This window comes from Perca flavescens, chromosome 5 (assembly GCF_004354835.1).
Source record: "Perca flavescens isolate YP-PL-M2 chromosome 5, PFLA_1.0, whole genome shotgun sequence".
Lineage (NCBI taxonomy): Eukaryota > Metazoa > Chordata > Actinopteri > Perciformes > Percidae > Perca > Perca flavescens.
The window spans coordinates 14677673-14695123 of NC_041335.1; the positions used below are offsets into that span (position 1 = coordinate 14677673).

A 17451-nucleotide genomic window follows, 5' to 3' on the forward strand; every position below is an offset into this window, starting at 1 on the left:
ATATATTTAGATATACAGCTGAGGGGAGAACATATATTTCACACTCTACTGAATAATAGCATGCCTTGAAATACACATTGTAATATGTAAATATACTGAGAGTTGCCTAGTGATTTCTTCTGCTCAGGATCATGACATACAATGTGGGCAATATATTTCAAACTTTGTTTTTTTGTGGCAGTCTTTATCTTCCCCCTGTTCAATATATCTCAAATGAACAATGCATTTCAGAATATTTAGTACATTGGCTCCATTGCACATAATTTACTCATTGTTATATTCATGAAAAGTGAACGGACGTCGCAGCCACAAAGGAGGATAGAGATGCTTCACATGAAAATCTAATAGGCAATTTACATTTAAATTTCTACTGTCTCTGTTATGGGTGAATTTAAAAGAGCAAGGGCCTGCTTTTAATGCCTCCATGCTGTCTCTATACCACCTCTTCATCTCCTCCCCTTGTACATCACCCGTTTTCCACCCCCTGTGTCTCCCACAAGGGCTTTCATCCTCACCTTAAAGGGTACCCAATCAACCGCAGGCTCTGCATAGCTTCTATGGCGACCGCACAGAGGCAACCTGAACCCCAAACAAAGGCTGTTCATTAAAATATCTCCAGCAGTAAGCTCAGGGGTTCAAACTACTACATTAGCCTCTCTGCTAACACACGGCACAGATCAAACCACAGGTATGCAACAGAGAGAGGGTAGGTGCCTTATTCTGAAGAACCTAAAGATTCCAGCAAGGAGACTGTCAAGGCTCACAGGGCCTCTGCAGTCCGCGGCTAGACAGACTGGTCTTTTGGGTCAGAACACTAATGAAGATGTTAAGTAAAGTGGATGAGCATCTGTTCTGTCTCAAAACAATGAGTGGGTGGCCAGATGTGGCCTTTGATGGTTTGCCTGTGTCACAATCCAATCAAACAAGTCCCAGTCCCCTTTATTAATATGACTGCTCATGATAGCAGCTCACCTCAGCATGTAGCCTTTCAAAATGAACACTGGGGTATCGCTCAGTACCAGCATGTTGAAAGGCCAGGTGCATTGTAAAGGTATGGCTGTCAAGTGTATGAAGAAAATCTGTCATCATAGGGATATGAGATGATGAGATGTCAAGGAGTTCATCTCAGATGACAGTGTGGCTGGTAACTAGCTTGTCCAAACACTAGAGTCTTAATAGCGAGTTCATGTAAAGGTCAACAGAAATACAATGCAATAACCATTTTCTTTGCTTTACTGTTAAATATCTCTTTGGAGCACTACTACCTACATTGCACACATGAAAGCATTGTTAATACAATGAAACTTCCATGAACGTTAATCTTAATAAAAATTGTTTACAGTAAAGGTTATTTCCTCACACGTTGTCTGATCTGCTAACCAAATGTTAATACTGAGGAAAGAGGCAATACTTTTCATAAAGAATGCAATCAAGAAACAAGGATTAGCAACTCAATTTAATGCAAGAAGAATATTTCTCATATTGCTAGGGATTCATTTTTTCCTCCGTGGGCCGAGAGTGGAGGGTGAAAAGCTACAGCTCCATAAAAATCCAACTTTACTGCATATAGAATTATACACCTTATGTGCATCATAAATGGTGGGTAATTCATCCATAGAACTAATAAACCATGGAATATGGATGGCATATATTCTACCTAACAATATACTTCAGCAGGGAGGAAGTAAATATGGTAGTGTGATTTACAGTACAAAGTACACTCATAAATTATCTGAATATTTAACGAGTTAAACATTGCACGGTGTGATGCACTGGCGCTAAAGTGCACTGTGGTTGTCATTTGAAAGGATAATAGTGACTATGGTATGGCATTATGAACGTCTGACGCCCGTGGACATGCTCTGCCACGTGGAGACACTGTGCACTGTATCATCCCCATTCTTAATAAAAGGCGATGGCGCCTTCTGAGCATAAGAAAAGTTATGGAAAATATCTTTCACCCAAGGACACAGCGCCAGATGTGCTAAGACTTATGGGAGCAATCATAGGTGGCCAAGGCTCTGGTGTGGGCCTTATTAAGTTAGGCTGCAACCCAGCACCTTCAACTTATTAAGCTGTCAGGAGTTGCAATGATTAAAACCAAAGAAAGGTCAGTCGCAGACCTTCAGCATTGTGCAGACCCTGATATTTGCTTTTAGGCCCCAGACCTAATGAAGACGTTTTACTTCATACATGCAAGGAAGGACTAAAAGAAATAGTTCTTTTGTGGCAATTTTTTTTCAAGTCTCCTTATTCATCCTAGATGGCTTGTAAAAATGTCCAATACTAGTATTTTCTCTTTCCCCACAACTCTATCCTTCTTCTCTACTTCCTCCCTTTTCTATCCCCACAGACGCTTTTGAAATTAATTTAATCCATGACAAAGAGGCAGATAAATAGAGAGAGATAGAGAGTAAAAGAAGAGGAGAATAAGTGAGGAAATCAGAACCATGGGTAACTGCGTGCTGTTTTGCACTATCCTAGTCTCTATTCAGCAGTTTTGCATAATATCAGCATGTGTGGGGATCAAAGGGAGTAGGTTAATGGGAAAGGGGCTTGGGGATAATTACAGGGAGGGGACAGGTCGGGGAGCGGTGGGTCCAGGTGGGGCCAGCACTGCTAATATGCCCCCGTTATGCTGACAGCAGGATTCCAACGTCTGCTGTCGGAGATTAAAAAAAGGAAGGAGGAATAAAAAAAATAAATAAAAAAAAATCTTGGGGAGTTTATTGAGAGCTGTCATGGGCGCCTCTCAGATGCTAGGCGACGGTGGCCGCTCAGAGATTTATTCTCTTGTCATAGCTGATGATGCCATCCAGAGAGGGGGAAACTGGCAGATGCTAGGGGAAGGTATGGTTGAGAGAGGAAAGAGGAGAGGAGAGACAGGGTCCTGTAGAGGGGTGAGGTTCATGGATTACAGCCCCTGGGCGGAGAATCAATCACGGTGGAGCAAGGTGGGGTGATTCGGGATGTAGTATGTGGTGGGGACGGGGATGCAGGAATGATGTCGTCTTCAACAAGCGCCACTCAGTCACACCATTTCAATTTTAGTCTTCATGGAGAGATTTGGCGTGTCAGCTGTGTCATTCTCATCTCTTCCACGTGTGGACAAACCCCTGTCTCTTTCTATATACAGAATACATGGCTGCAACAGGCCAAATCCACCTGCCCAAGTAGATATAAATGTGGCCGTGCCAGCGGCCAAACTATTAATGTAGAGGTCTAATTCTGACATGCCTTTGACACCCTGTGAAATCTGTATCATTAGCAGGACACAGGGAAGAGGCTATAAATGATGGAGAGATGGCAGTGGGAGAGAAATAAATGAAAAAGGACGATAGGGCAGAAAAAAGTGAATCTGCTGGAGTTCAAAGCATGCCCTTGACTTCAGAAGGGGAAAAGAAGGGAAGGGAATGAGAGAGAGAGAAAGATCTGTCTTTTTAGGCAGCGCACTTCAGGACAACCTGTGAGAGGCAAATTGTAAATGACATATGTAAAACTGAGGGGTCAGATAGAGTTCTGTTTGGTCTCTGAGGGGTTAAAGGAAGCCAGTTAGCTAATTGACACTGCAAAGATGATGGAGGTTTATTATGTTAGAGCACCAACATTGGTTGGATTTTTAATTTCACAGAGGTGATATAGTGGAAAAGATAAGTTATTCCAAAAGACCAAGCCAGATTTAATGAGGGGGCAATATTGTGTGAAGTACTGCAGAGTTGTTCATTAGCACCTACTAAACCTCAAAACCAAACTTTCTTGCTACTATGCACTATTACAGGTGGATATGTTTATTAATATGTGAAAGATAAAAATAAGACAAGACAGACAAGTGGATTATTAAAGAGACAATTCAGTATGTTTTGTTTCGAATTATAATGTTGAAATGATCGTAAATGTGTCATTCTGAAGTCTTTGCTGGTCAACTTTACCACCAATGTGAAAAAAAAACAACTTCAAGGACATTCTAGTGACACGAGACTACCGGCAGAGCCACAGGTCTGAGATCAGTCTTTCCTACAGATACTGTAACCATGGCCGTAATTACCCCAATGACAGACCTAGCTTCAGATCTGCTCCTGGGACCAAAATCCTGATCTATTCCTACCATGACTGCTGGCAAAGTCTGTTTTAAAAATGCTGCCCACCTGTCCGAGCTGTAGCCCCCCCCAATGGTTTTAGTCACATGTCAGTCAGTCTAAAGTCATTATCATATGTCCTCTAAACCTGAGACATCAGTGCGTGATGACTGTCTCAGTCGACCAGAAGACTGGAGGCTAAATGAGAGCTGTCTGCATTAGAAAAACATGTTCCAACCTCTTGTCTCTCCGATGCCCTCCATGGAATCCATGCCCCAAATAGTGATGTTTTACCTGGGGCCCCGTCCTCCCTTTTCTACCACCGAACCCGTGTCCCAATAGGCAACAGAAAGTGTTTAAAATACCTAGGTGAGGGGGGGTGATCATGTAGACTTTGCCAATGAGGAAAACAAGTCCAATTCACAGCAGTCAAACTGAACAGATTTAAAATGCAGACAATGAACATACACGTATGCATAGACAGGAAGTTGTCGAAACAGTTTAAAGAGGATCCTGACAAAACTGAATGTTTAGCTGTTCTTGCTTGGAGCTTACAGTATGCTGACTGTGCACTGATTGAATTCAAAGATTTCTGGCAGGGAAAAAAAGACTTATACAGCCTGTAGCTATCCCAACAGGAGCAGTAAGTGAATAACAATGTGCTACTGAGAGCCTCCTTAGCATCACATCTATACCGCTGGCTAGCATTGTGTTTGGCTCCCGTCTCTCCTGCGTCGCAGTTCACTGTTCCTAAGGAGGAAAAAAAAATCTTATCTGTCTATCTATCTTTGTGATCAGTTACATGCTCATTATGTTGGATCCATCAACATTTTGAAAAGCTTGAACACTCTCTTTTTTTCCCCTAATAGTTCCCAGGATACACTCAACTGCAGTTGAAAGCTCCAGTTACCTGAAACAAATTGCCTAAAGAAATCTGAACCGCTGCTAGTCTGCACACGTAAAGAGAGAGACATACAAGAGCTTCAAAACATTAAAGCACACAATACTCCTGTGTTTTCAGTCTTTTTTGAATTGTCCGCTTAAAAAGAAAGAAAGAAATAAAGAATAAAAAAGGAACCTTGTAGTCTGTGTGCATTCACGTAGAGTTTGCGCTTTGGGCAAAACGTTGTGTTTCACCACATCCCCCCCACATTCCCGCAGTATAAAAAGAGCTTTGACACAGCGGTAAGATAGAGTTTCACAGTGTGTTTGAGTGAATGTAATATGTTAAGATGTTACCAACATGGTTTTCATTACAGTAGAATAACAGATTCACATTTTGTAGAGATAAGCACTGAGGGGGCGTTCGGAGCATAGCCTGCTGTGACATACTGAGTATTTATGTCGACTGATGATGGGGGACAAAAAAAAATCAACATGGGTAGGCAAGGTCTTGTGTATGATATATGAAGGAGCCAGAAATAAAGTATTGGCTGGAAAAATAGGAGCTTTTTAGTGCATATACATTAGCACAGAATAACCCTTGTATGGGTTAAATCCTTGCTTCTCTCTCTCTTTCTTTCTTTCTCACTGTGTGGTTGTCTCTCTCTGTCTCTCTCTGGCCCTTTGGCCTGTGCCATTTGAGGGCTTATCGAAGGCTGTGAAGCCCAGGTTGGGTTTGGCTGCAGAGTGCTCCCCACTGGGATAAGAAGATGGAGGGCCACTGCCAAGACCACTGCTTACATCGACCCAGAGAGCCTGTGCACACAAAGATGTCTCAATCAGAGAGAGACCAACACACACACACACACACACACACACACACACACGCACGCACGCACGCACGTGTAAGAATTAAATCCAAATAACAAGTCTGGCAGAAGATGATCAAAACCAATACAATAGTTTATTCAAGGTTTGGGGATTTCTTCAGGTAACAGTGTGAAGCTACTCCATTTTTAACAACTCTGTGTGCCAAGTCCTGTCCATTTCAGATGTGTGGCCTTGAGCATTTGTCAGGAAACTGAAATGTATCATCATTTTGTTCCAAGAATATATCTTTTGTGGAGCATCAAATTCAGTCGGTCAAACCATATTCTCCAAGGTTGTTACAAAAGTTTGGCAGACGTATCCTCTGCTGGAGAGAATAGCATAGCAGAACAAAACACATGAGAACAATAAAACACAGAGGATGAAAATACAGTGCAGTCTGTAAGTATTTGGACAGTGACACATGTTTTGTTGTTTTGGCTTGGTGCTCTTTAGCACACTGGTTTGGAAACGAAGTAATGACTCTGGGGTTAAAGTGCTGACTTTCATCTTTACTTTGAGGATGTTTACGTCGACATCAGATAGACTGTGTGGGAATCAATGAAATCTATGAGAGGCAGAAATCACCATCTCTTGCACGGTTCATCTGATGTGGACGTAAACACCCTAAAATTAAACAAGAAAGTTGGCATTCTAACCACACTGTTTTATGCCAAATCCAATAAGCTGAAGTACAAAGCCAAAACAACCAAAGAATGTCACTGTCTAAACAGGGGCTGCTGAAAACCTTCACTTAATGTAAATAAAAAAGATCTCAGAGTTCATCATAAGTTTAGCAGTACAACGTTAGCAGAAAGATGACGGGGGATACAAATAAAGATCCACTTATTTTTCTCTTTTCCCGTTCTTTCCCCACACCTTCCCTTCCTGACTCCTCTCATTCTCTTCCTCCACCTCCCTTTAACTTCCTTGCTACTAGGTATTGCTAAAATGATTAGCTGCCAGCAATCAGCCCCTGGCCAAATCAGCTTTGAACTGGTCAGGGCAGACTTATCACATGACGGCCAGTCCCCCAGCTGGCCTCGCGCTGTGCGTTGGCAGGTGAGACCTGCATTACAGCTTGCATAATTCCCCAGATGGGTGCGATGAGTTCACAGCAGCTTTAGCAGAAACCAAATTGTGGGGATTGCTGACATATAATCGTTTTAGAGGGGTGAGAGTGTGTGCTTGTGTGTGTGTGTGTGTGTGTGTGTGTGAGAGGGAAAGAGAGGGGAGGCAGCCTCAATACAAATTGTGCTGTTCTTCGAATTCCCCCCCCCACACACACACACACGCACGCACGCACACACACACACACACACACACACACACACACGCATACTCAGACACACACCATGTACTGTACTGCATACACTACACATACACACTCATGAAGTGAAGGATATACTCTTAAAGCACACATGTATACACACACACTCACACATACACAGAGGTGAGGAAGACAGAACGAGGTCAAACACAGAGGCAATAAAAGCTGCGGTGTCCGACTGTTGATCTCATCCTGGGTTCATCACTTTAAACAGGCTGAAACAGCAGGAGAAGGATCTGCTACCGAGTAGAGACCTTCCCAATTAGGATGAGTCATGCACAATGGCAGGGCCCTACAAACACACACACACACACACACACACACACACACACACACACACACACACACACACACACACACACACACACCCTCACTCTGGGAGACAGCCTGTCCTATCGGAAGTGAGAATGGCCCGGGCAGCTCAGAGTGTGATGATAAGGAGAGGATGTTCGGAGGGTGGGGGGTAGTTGGAGAAAGGCAGAGTATGATGGGAGATGTCGTCCCCCCAAGCACCACCACCCGCCCTCACTTCTTTTTATTTCTTCCCACCTTTATTTTAGCACGCAACTGTTGGCTGTGGTCTAACGCGAGGCTTCGACCGCAGACACCCTCTCCCAGTGGGACCGCTGAACTGAGCACCAACCTCACAGCCTGGTCTTATGTGTCAATAAGCAGAATCACCACTAACTATGAACCTTCTCGCTCTCTGTCTTTTTTCCCCTCCCGCACCCTCCTACCCGCCCTGGCAGTCGACCGCGCTCTGCTCCCGCTATCATGTGTACCTATTTCTTCTATTTTCACATTCTCTGACAGCTCCTCTCCAGTATGCAACGTCAACTAGAGAGAATGTGGAGAGAGAGAGAGAAGGGAGTAAAAGAAGAAGAAAATGATAACAAATCGGGGGTGTAACTGTGGACAATTTCTGACTGTTGTGGCCTGAAATGAAGTACTTCATGCCTAATCAAATATTTCACTACATCAAAGCTTGTAATATGTGGAGGAAATGTTTCAAACTCCATCCCGTCTCGACTTAAATTATGCCTTTCCAGCTCCTAATGCCCTTTGTCACATCAGCCTATGAGTGTATGAGTCTTGTTTTGGCCTGCTGTCAGAACGACTCTCCTGCTGAATAGACATATTCATAGTGGCATACTTCTGGGCCTGGGGGGTCTTAGAGTGGAGGAAGTCCCTTTCAGTATTTAACCACTATTTTCACATCAAATGCACTCTCCCTCATCTGTCCTCCTCCTTTTTTCTCTCTCTCTCTCTCTCTCTCTCTCTTTCTCTCTCTCTCTCTCACACGCACCTTCACACACATAGACATGCACACACACCTGATCCTGACAATCATTGTGCCACTACTGATCTGCAGTCCGTTGAGGTCACGGCAGAATGACAGCTGTCACAGAATCCCCATTACCCTCACGCAGCAGGGAATTAAAGACAAACAAAACCTGCGGCCATAGGAAGAGGCGGTGAAATTGTGTGTGTGTGTGTGTTCACTTTGTATGTCCTTGTGTCCCTGTAGTAGAGTTACAGTGTGAGTAGGAGGGGGTGCCATCATTCTCTTATGTTTGAGGGAAGTAATAAGGGCAGAACTCTGCTGTTTTTCCATTTCCTCTCATGTCCTTCTTCGCTAGCATGATCGGTGCAGTAAAACTACTCCCATGAAGTCTCAAGTGCCTTTTGTTCAAGTATGATTTAAAAGAAATAGTGTTGGCATGTGACAAAATGTGCAGTCTAACACTGGAGCAAAATTTCTATATCATTTTAATGGGTTTTATTGAGCTATCGAAGCACTACGTGTAAGTGGAACTATCCTGAATAAAACTCTTAGAGGAAAAAAAAACTGTTTCAGTTCACGTTCTACTAATAAAAGATTGCTCAAATTCAGTATGATACAGCCATCAATGGAGCGTAACAAACCATGTCCCACTTAGCATCACATGAATCTCAAAATCACCCTGGCATTTCCACCAGAAGTGTAATATATGACCAATCCTTGCTGGCGCCCTCACCTTCAGTTTGTGACTCAATGCTAACGGCGTGGCCGCTCTGTAGTTTACATGTGTTCCACATCGTTTAGCATGCAGCCCAGACACAGCACCACAGTGGCTTTTAACCCCTGCTGGGGGGTTCGGTTGGTCCGGGGCCCCCTTAAGGGAGACCATCGCTCTAATGGTAATTTGAGTGTAAAATCTGGTCCCTGGGAAAAAGGTCATTGAATCTGCATAAGCCCCTTGAGCCAGGCTTAGGACCATGTCAGGTCGGCCTTCAAGAGGAGGCAGGCAGATAGATACAAGCTCCTCGATACTGCTTTCCTTCCATCACTCTATCTCCTTCACTAGGACACCCCCTTTTTAGCCCCACTCCCTTCCAAGTCCCTTGGCTCTGCAGTTCCACTTGGTGCCTGATCTGTGTGTGTGAACAATAGTTAGAGATGCAATGGAAGTGGGGCCAGGGGGAGACGGGATGAGAGCCTCGGTTGTTCTTCCTCGACTGCCCACTGCATCCTAAGAGGGGACTCAGCACCGAGAAGATCGATACTTTAGTCATGCGTACTTCCCAAAAGCACGACATACACGCCAACATCCATGTTCACCACACATGTCCAAACATAAAAACTCCTCATGTAATGAATCCAGCCTATTTGCTGGCAGATGGGAAAAGTGCAGCTGAAACAAAACAATGTCAGTCATCTGTGGCACCGCATATTAGAGAGGAACTTCTGCTCAAACTGCAAGGGTATAAGCATATGTTGTTTTGTCTTTTTGATTAGGGTTAGTCGTCTTTCACTGTATTGCTCTACTTCAACTACTGGGAGACTCTGAGGGGGAGCTTTTCTGTCACAACAGATGGCAAAATTAGCTAAGGGCAAATCACTTTGTGGTTCTGATTTTGCAGGTTTCTACTAGTACAAAAATAAAAAGGCATGTACATTCTAACAGTGAAAGACAGAAAAAGAAAATTCCAGAAAATCACATCATATGAATTTATTAAAATTGATAACCATCTGATGAGGAAAAACACCATTACACCCCCTAGAAAACAGCTTGTATTCTGGCTCCTACAAGCCAGTTAGTCTTTCTTTAAGACACAGCCCCAATCCGAACCAATTATCTACATCAAATACACCTGCCTCACCTCGTTACCTGTATAAAAGACACCTGTCAACACCCAAACAACCAGCATCCAACATCACCAACATGGGCAAGACCAAAGAGCTTTCTACGGACATCAGGGACAAGATTGTTGATCTGCACAAGGCTGGGATGGGCTACAAAGAATCGGAAAGCAACTTGGAGAGAAAAGATCAACTGTCGGTGCAGTTATCAGGAAATGGAAGAAACCACAAACCTCCCTCGGTCTGGGCCTCCACACAAGATCTTGCCTCGTGGGGTGTTGATCATGTGAACGGTGAGGAATCATCCCAAAACCACAAGGGGGGAACTGATGAATCAACTGAAGGCAGCTGGGACCACAGTTACAAAAGAAACGGTTGGTAACACACTACGCCCGTCATGGATTGAAATCCTGCAGCGCGCGCAAGGTCCCCCTGCTCAAGAAGAAACATGTGCAGGCCCGCATGAAGTTCGCCATTCACCACCTGGACGACTCAGAAGAGGCCTGGAAGAAGGTGATGTGGTCAGATGAGACCAAAATAGAACTTTTTGGCCTCAACTCAACTTGTCGTGTTTGGAGGGCAAAGAACACCGAGTACAACCCAAAGAACACCATTCCCACTGTCAAGCCTGGGGGTGGCAACATCATGCTTTGGGGGTGCTTTTCAGCCAAGGGGACGGGACAACTCCATTGTATTGAGGGGAGGATGGACGGGGCCATGTATCGTGGAATTCTGGAACATCTCCTTCCCTCAGTGAGAGAGCTGAAGATGGGTTGAGGATGGGTGTTTCAGCACGACAACGACCCTAAGCACACCGCCAAAGCAACAAAAGAGTGGCTGAAGAAGAAGCACATCAAGGTTCTGGAGTGGCCAGCCAGTCTCCAGACCTGAATCCGATTGAAAATCTTTGGAGGGAGCTTAAAATTGAGTTGCCAGGCGACAACCTCGGAACCTGAATGATTTGGAGGCTGTCTGCAGGGAGGAGGGCCAACATCCCTGCCGAAATGTGCACAAACCTTGTCACCAACTATAAAAACCGTTTGACATCTGTGCTGGCCAATAATGGCTTTTCTACGAAATATTAACATGCTGTTTGTCCAGGGGGTCAAATACTTGTTTTTCCTCATCAGATGGTTATCAATTTTAATAAATTCATATGATGTGATTTTCTGGAATTTTCTTTGGGATTCTGTCTTTCACTGTTAGAATGTACATATGATTAAAATTGTAGATTTTTGCATTCTTTGTAAGTGGGCAAACCTGCAAAATCAGCAAGGGGTCAAATACTTATTTCCCCCACTGTATCTACTAGTAAATATAAAGGCATGTAGAATGAAATGCAGTATCTGCAAATTAAACACCATACACTAAAACAGCTTGTATAGAGACACAAATATGCTCATGTAATTATCCTCTTGTGGCACTAAGCACACTCAAAAAATACATTTTAACATTGCCTAAGCTGATTAACCAATCGTTTTCACTGAAGTTGAACAGAATCCCACCATAACAAAATGCTTTTTTTTATTAATTAAAAAGAAACATAAACACCAGAGCCAGCAAGCGAGAGAGTCAGACATGAAGAAATAGGGGAAGCGAGGAAGAAATGCGGGGCGCTGTAAGAGGAGGAAGGCAGTTAAGTTAAACCTTGAGTATGAACTATCGTCCAGAGTTTCCGTCCATGCACGCAGCACTTCTTAAAACTATGATAATCATTAGGGCAGGGCGAGTCCGGATGGTGTTTTCAGAATCAAAACAGTGTCAGGCTTCATTTCCTCCTCCGCTGCCACTTAACAAAGAGGTATTTTGAAGCCGTACAGGAGGCAGCCATGACAGTCCATCCCTGGAGCATTTTCCCCATATTTGAAAACATGTGGGAATGCTTTCTCTTAAACATAAAAGGATCAAGACTCCCTATATTCTAAAGGGAAACAGAGCTGCCTTGGCACAGTGTTAATTTTAACAACTTCTCCCTTTATTTGGTACGGCATTAACCTTGAGGCCGCTGGACCTCTTTTGAAGTGCTCGCTGCCTAGCATGAGAGTATCCAGAGCGAGGTCAGTGAGACTGTTATTAAGAGTTATTAAAGGATAGTGGGCTCTGACTTTGAGTTATGACCCTAACATTTTTAGCAGACTCATTTCAATATATGGTATACATGTATGGATAAGCATAAGGCACTAACATGTAAGCAATAAAAGGATATTATAGGTAGGGAAGTGATTCAATAAATGTAGGTTTTAAAAACAGAGACCGTGTCATTAGACCTAATCCTAACTGGAGGATTATTCCAGAGCCTGGGTGCCACTAAAGCAAAAGTTCAATCCCCCTCTGATTTTAACTCAAATCTGAGACCGCCATAAGACCTAAACTGACAAACCCGAGAAGTCTCTGAGCACAGTAGGTAGTTTGAGATAAGACAAATGCTGCATCTTTTCACTGCAGACTAAAAAAAACCTACAAACAACTCTAAATAATATAATACAACCTAAAGGAAAACATGTACTAAGGTCACTGAGGTTTTGCAAGTAAATACTTAGTATGCTATGATTATCACACCTTTTTCCACATGCGCTTAGAAAATAAACCGTTTGGGACATGAAGCACACTACACAGAGCAGGATAACACATTCTCCACCACCCAGAACCGGAGGGAAAAGTCAATGTGGGTAAGATCAATGGGACATTTGTAATGGATGACGATGGATCACTAGTTTAATATTACACCGGTGGCGGCGCTGGCCTTACGATATCTCCAACGAATAAATGTTAACTTGTAATCTGTTAAAAGAACACTGCCATTGTTTGTCTTCTCTCCCTTCAGCCCAACCCCGTCATTGATTGGGCCTTTATTGAATGCTCAAACACTGCATGCAACGATTGATCACTCCCAATTAAATGTGCACTGGATGTTTTCTTTCATACCTACATCCCTGAATACCTCATGCACATGGATACCTTTTAGACAAAATAATTGATAGAACCCAGCACAGAATGTGGTCATGTTCAAAACTAAAGGCAACCCCAGCCTTTAAAATTAATTTTGGAATCTGATTTAGGTGTAATTTTTTTCCTCCTCTCTCTCTCTCTCTCTCTCCTTCTCTCTCCCTCTCTTTTCTTACTTTCTCTCTTATTCTGCGCCGTTGTTGGCTTGACCTGTGCTCTCGACCCCTGACCCTTGACCCTGAGACATCTGACCAGTCACCACTCTGGGGGAACCAAATTAATAGAAGCGTTGCTCGTTAATTGCATAAGGGGCCAGCTAAGAAATTCATCACCTCAGTCATTGCCATTGCTTTACTTTGACCCCCCCTTCTTTGGTTTCCCAGAGGGCGTTTGGGGGCAGGCCCAGCTGTGCTTTTCCTATAACCCTCCCTGTGTTTGCTGTGTAATTATTCAGCATCAGCCCTTATTAATCGAGTCAATGCCCTTACGTTTTAAATGGAAATTGCGAGGATTAATACAAGCATTCATTTTGTCCAGGAAATCTTGATGGCTTTAGCCCACTAATCGAATTGGAATAAAGAGGCCATGGCAATGGGAGGGACTTGATTGAATTAAGGGAGAAGCAAAAGCACACATTATACAGTATCCGCCAGCAGGGTCCTGAGCCTGACACCAAGATACACATACAAAAACAAAGGTCGCAGAGCATGGCCCACCATGACACTTTGATGAGTCATAAGAGCATCATGCATAAAAGTATCATTTGGCCTGATTGACGATTTTGAAGATAAATGCATTGATTGCTGTTTTTTTCCAAGAAGTAACAAAGTACAAGTCAGGCATTTGCATGCACTCTTAATTAAATGTTACATTTTGTTCTTGACGCACACATTTGCAGTCATACAAGTAGATATGTGCATGTGCACTCTCATGTGTGTGCATGCGCTGCGACGAACAGTGCAGGTGTCTGCAACACTTGCAGATACATTCCCATGAAGACACAAGTGTGCGCACACACACACACACCCTCACACCCACACACACACCCACCCACCCACACACACACACACACACACACACACACACACACACACACACACACACACACATCATCATATTCATATCCCCACTCATAGACTCATACATAAATAAGCAACCCTCCTATTCCTGTATTGTACTGTATATGTAGTCAGTCTTTCTGTCATTAGGTTACACTGAGTCCCTCTGTCTCTCTCCCTCTCTCTCTCACTTTGTTGCAGCTCTCGGGTCAGCTCAGACTGCTGAGAGTCTGACCATGATGCCAATTATCCACCGGCTTCACTGCTGGATACATGACACCCAACCATGCACAGTGCAATACAGCCTCTACACCAATGCGCGCACACACACATACACACATATACAGACACACCACAAATACATGCACATGTATACAAATGAATATAACAAAGTGACACTGAGGGCAGAGGAAAAACATGCTGGAAAATCTTTAAAGCACCTAAACATGGAGCATGCACCTCAGTAAAGCAGTTGTTATTCAATGCTAGCTTTATCTACAGTATACTGTACATGTAGATTATAACCATGAAGCAGAAAACAGCAAAAGCCTTCTATCAGTTTAATCGGGAGCATACATGTTAACACAATGTTACAGCTTTAGAATCAAATCCTCTGTCCAATGCAACAAATCCACCTTTTCTCTCCCACTTTAGCATTCCACCTCTCCATCATCCCTCTTTTAACCATGCCCTGACTCCCTGCAACCCAGATTGACAGACAGATTAGATTGGACACAGTTGACAGCGGTGGAAGCAATCACATCCGGTGTTTGGCAGAGGTTTTGTTTGTGTAAAATGACACAGGCCTGGCTCTCTCTCTCTCTCTCTCTCTCTCTCTCTCTCTCCATAAGATACACCACTGGCACAATCTCACAGGGCGATTACTATCAGGCCTGGTGGAGGTGTTCCAACATGTCATTTGTCTGTCATTTGTTTGTCAACTGACGACAGCTCCATGTCTCTCCAGTGTATTTGTGTGTGTGTGTGTGTGTGTGTGTGTGTGTGTACTGGTGAAAATGCACATTGTTGTATATTTCCTCTCCTTTTTCCTCCCTCCAGCACCTCTCCTTCAGGTATCGTCTTCTCTATTTGATATGGCAGTGACATTTTTTGACAGCATGTAGATAGGTAAGATTTGTTGCGCCTACGAGCCATCTAGGGATTAGAAATGCACACTTCTTTTGGCAGGCACTGTCTAGATAGCTTTCTCTTGGCAATGTGAGATTCAACCAAACAGCTCTTGTGATTGTGATCTATGTACAGCTCCTTAGTTTTGCATTGACTGTGACAGGGAAGAAAGAAAAGCCACACAACACTCACTGTGTTGCTCTAAAAACCTGTATGCATTTCCAATTAGAAGGATAAGAGAAAGGCATTAAGTCCTTTGTTTTGTTTCAAGCCTATTTGAGCCATGAAAATGTATATATTTGCCACCAATGCACGATATATTATAAGGACTTGACCACAGTAATAAATTCAGAGCAACAGCTCTACTACAGCCTCCCACAGCCTACTTCAGTTCCAACGCTGTGTCATATCTTAACGATTTCTGCATGTGAAAGTTCACACTGACCCAAAACAGAACATGGTAATGCCTGAAATCCTAGCTAATTGAGGTAGAATTACACTAACTGACCCTTAGAAACACTAAACATCTGTTCAGCCTTCCGCCCCCTCTATTCAAACATACAAATGGACAGCAGTGTTAGCTTGGCCCGTCCCTACTGTGTGAAGGTTTCAGGGCCTTTCTATTCATGGTGCATTGGCCGATGAACAGTTATCTCATAGCCTCTGTCAAATCAATCATGTCAGATTTGTTTAGATCCTGGCCCAGAGAGGGCTTGTGTGTTTATGTGAGCGGACTATCACAGCGACAGATGAGCAATGTGCAGCAGAGAATCATGGCATTCACATATCCACAGAGAGCAGCTTATCAGTCGTGTTTGGCCCAAGTCTTTGATGCTGCTGAAGTACCCATGTGGCTGTTGAGTACAGAGAAAGAAAAGATTTCTGTATTGCAAATCAGCTGCATTTCCACTACTATATATTTATTTGAGGAAAAGTACCATTTTTTCATTGTTTCTTTCTTTCCCTGTTCACTAGGTTAAAAAACATCCTGGACAAAATCATGTAGCTCTTGTCTCTAACATATTATCTCATGCATAATAATAAAAAAACAGCTTAGCTTTGGTTCTCTTGGCTCTGGCATAGCTCTGTTTTTTTTTCTCTCTCAAGGGGCTAGTTAACCCCCCCACATAATCTGGCATTCCAACAGACTCTTCACTCTCCTCCTCCTCATCCTCCTCAATGACCGCCATCTCTGTAGCGGCCCTGAAACATTACCAAAAACCCCAGCGTCGCTTGGCCTGATTTATGGTGTCATTAATGTCAGGCTATCAGTGGACATGAGCGCATGAGACAACAGACGAGCCGCCCCAAAAACAAATAGTTTTGATTAAAGTCAAGGACATTCCGTACAGCTTTTGCGCAGAAAGGCATTCATCACATTTGATGTTGACCCTCCCTCCCTCCCTGCTTTCCTCTCTCCCTCCGTCTGTCTGCCTGTTTGGTGGTGGAGGTGATGGTAAAGGCTGCAAAAACCAAGGGCTGAGCTAACATAGATACAGACAGCTTATGAGAGAGGGGTTATACAAATCGGTGTGTAATACAAAGTTGGAACAGCAGTGAGTGGATTAATTGAACACCAAAGGGATTACAGCGTAGAGGTTTACGCGGACAAACAGTGGGTCATAGATAGAGGGCTTGGTTTTTACATGCCTCTTTGGAATCAGGTAGTCAACCACATAGCTCGTGTTCTGTATATCTGTCAATGTGCAGCAGCCGTCTATCTCATTTTACATGATTTGACGACAAACCTGCTCCTAATGATGTGTCCTCTGAGGTCAGCATGTACTGTGTTGCTTGTTACACACGCTACAAAGTTTTGTATTTGGCTTGTCAGCAGATACACAGTCCTTTAGTCTTTAATGTTATAGCAATAAGATGATCACAGAAATTGAAATGCACACATGGTTTACAGTTTCCTAAAGCACACATCTGTTAAAGTGACAGGAGAAGGTTCGATGTGAGGAGGATTCCAGAGACGATGGGAAAAGCACTTCAATGCTGTTCCTAACTTTTATCTCCCACCAAAAAGCTTCCCATTTG

General features: G+C 43.5%; 1 protein-coding gene across 1 annotated transcript in view; it reads right to left on the minus strand.

The window, feature by feature from the left end:
• Positions 1–5664: 5664 nt before the first annotated feature.
• LOC114555437 (ultraviolet-B receptor UVR8) overlaps positions 5665–17451 on the minus strand; it is a 170382-nt gene continuing 158595 nt past the window's right edge. The window contains exon 8 of the mRNA XM_028577806.1: positions 5665–5774. Coding sequence (XP_028433607.1) covers positions 5665–5774 — 110 coding nt within the window. The remainder of the gene's footprint in view (positions 5775–17451) is intronic.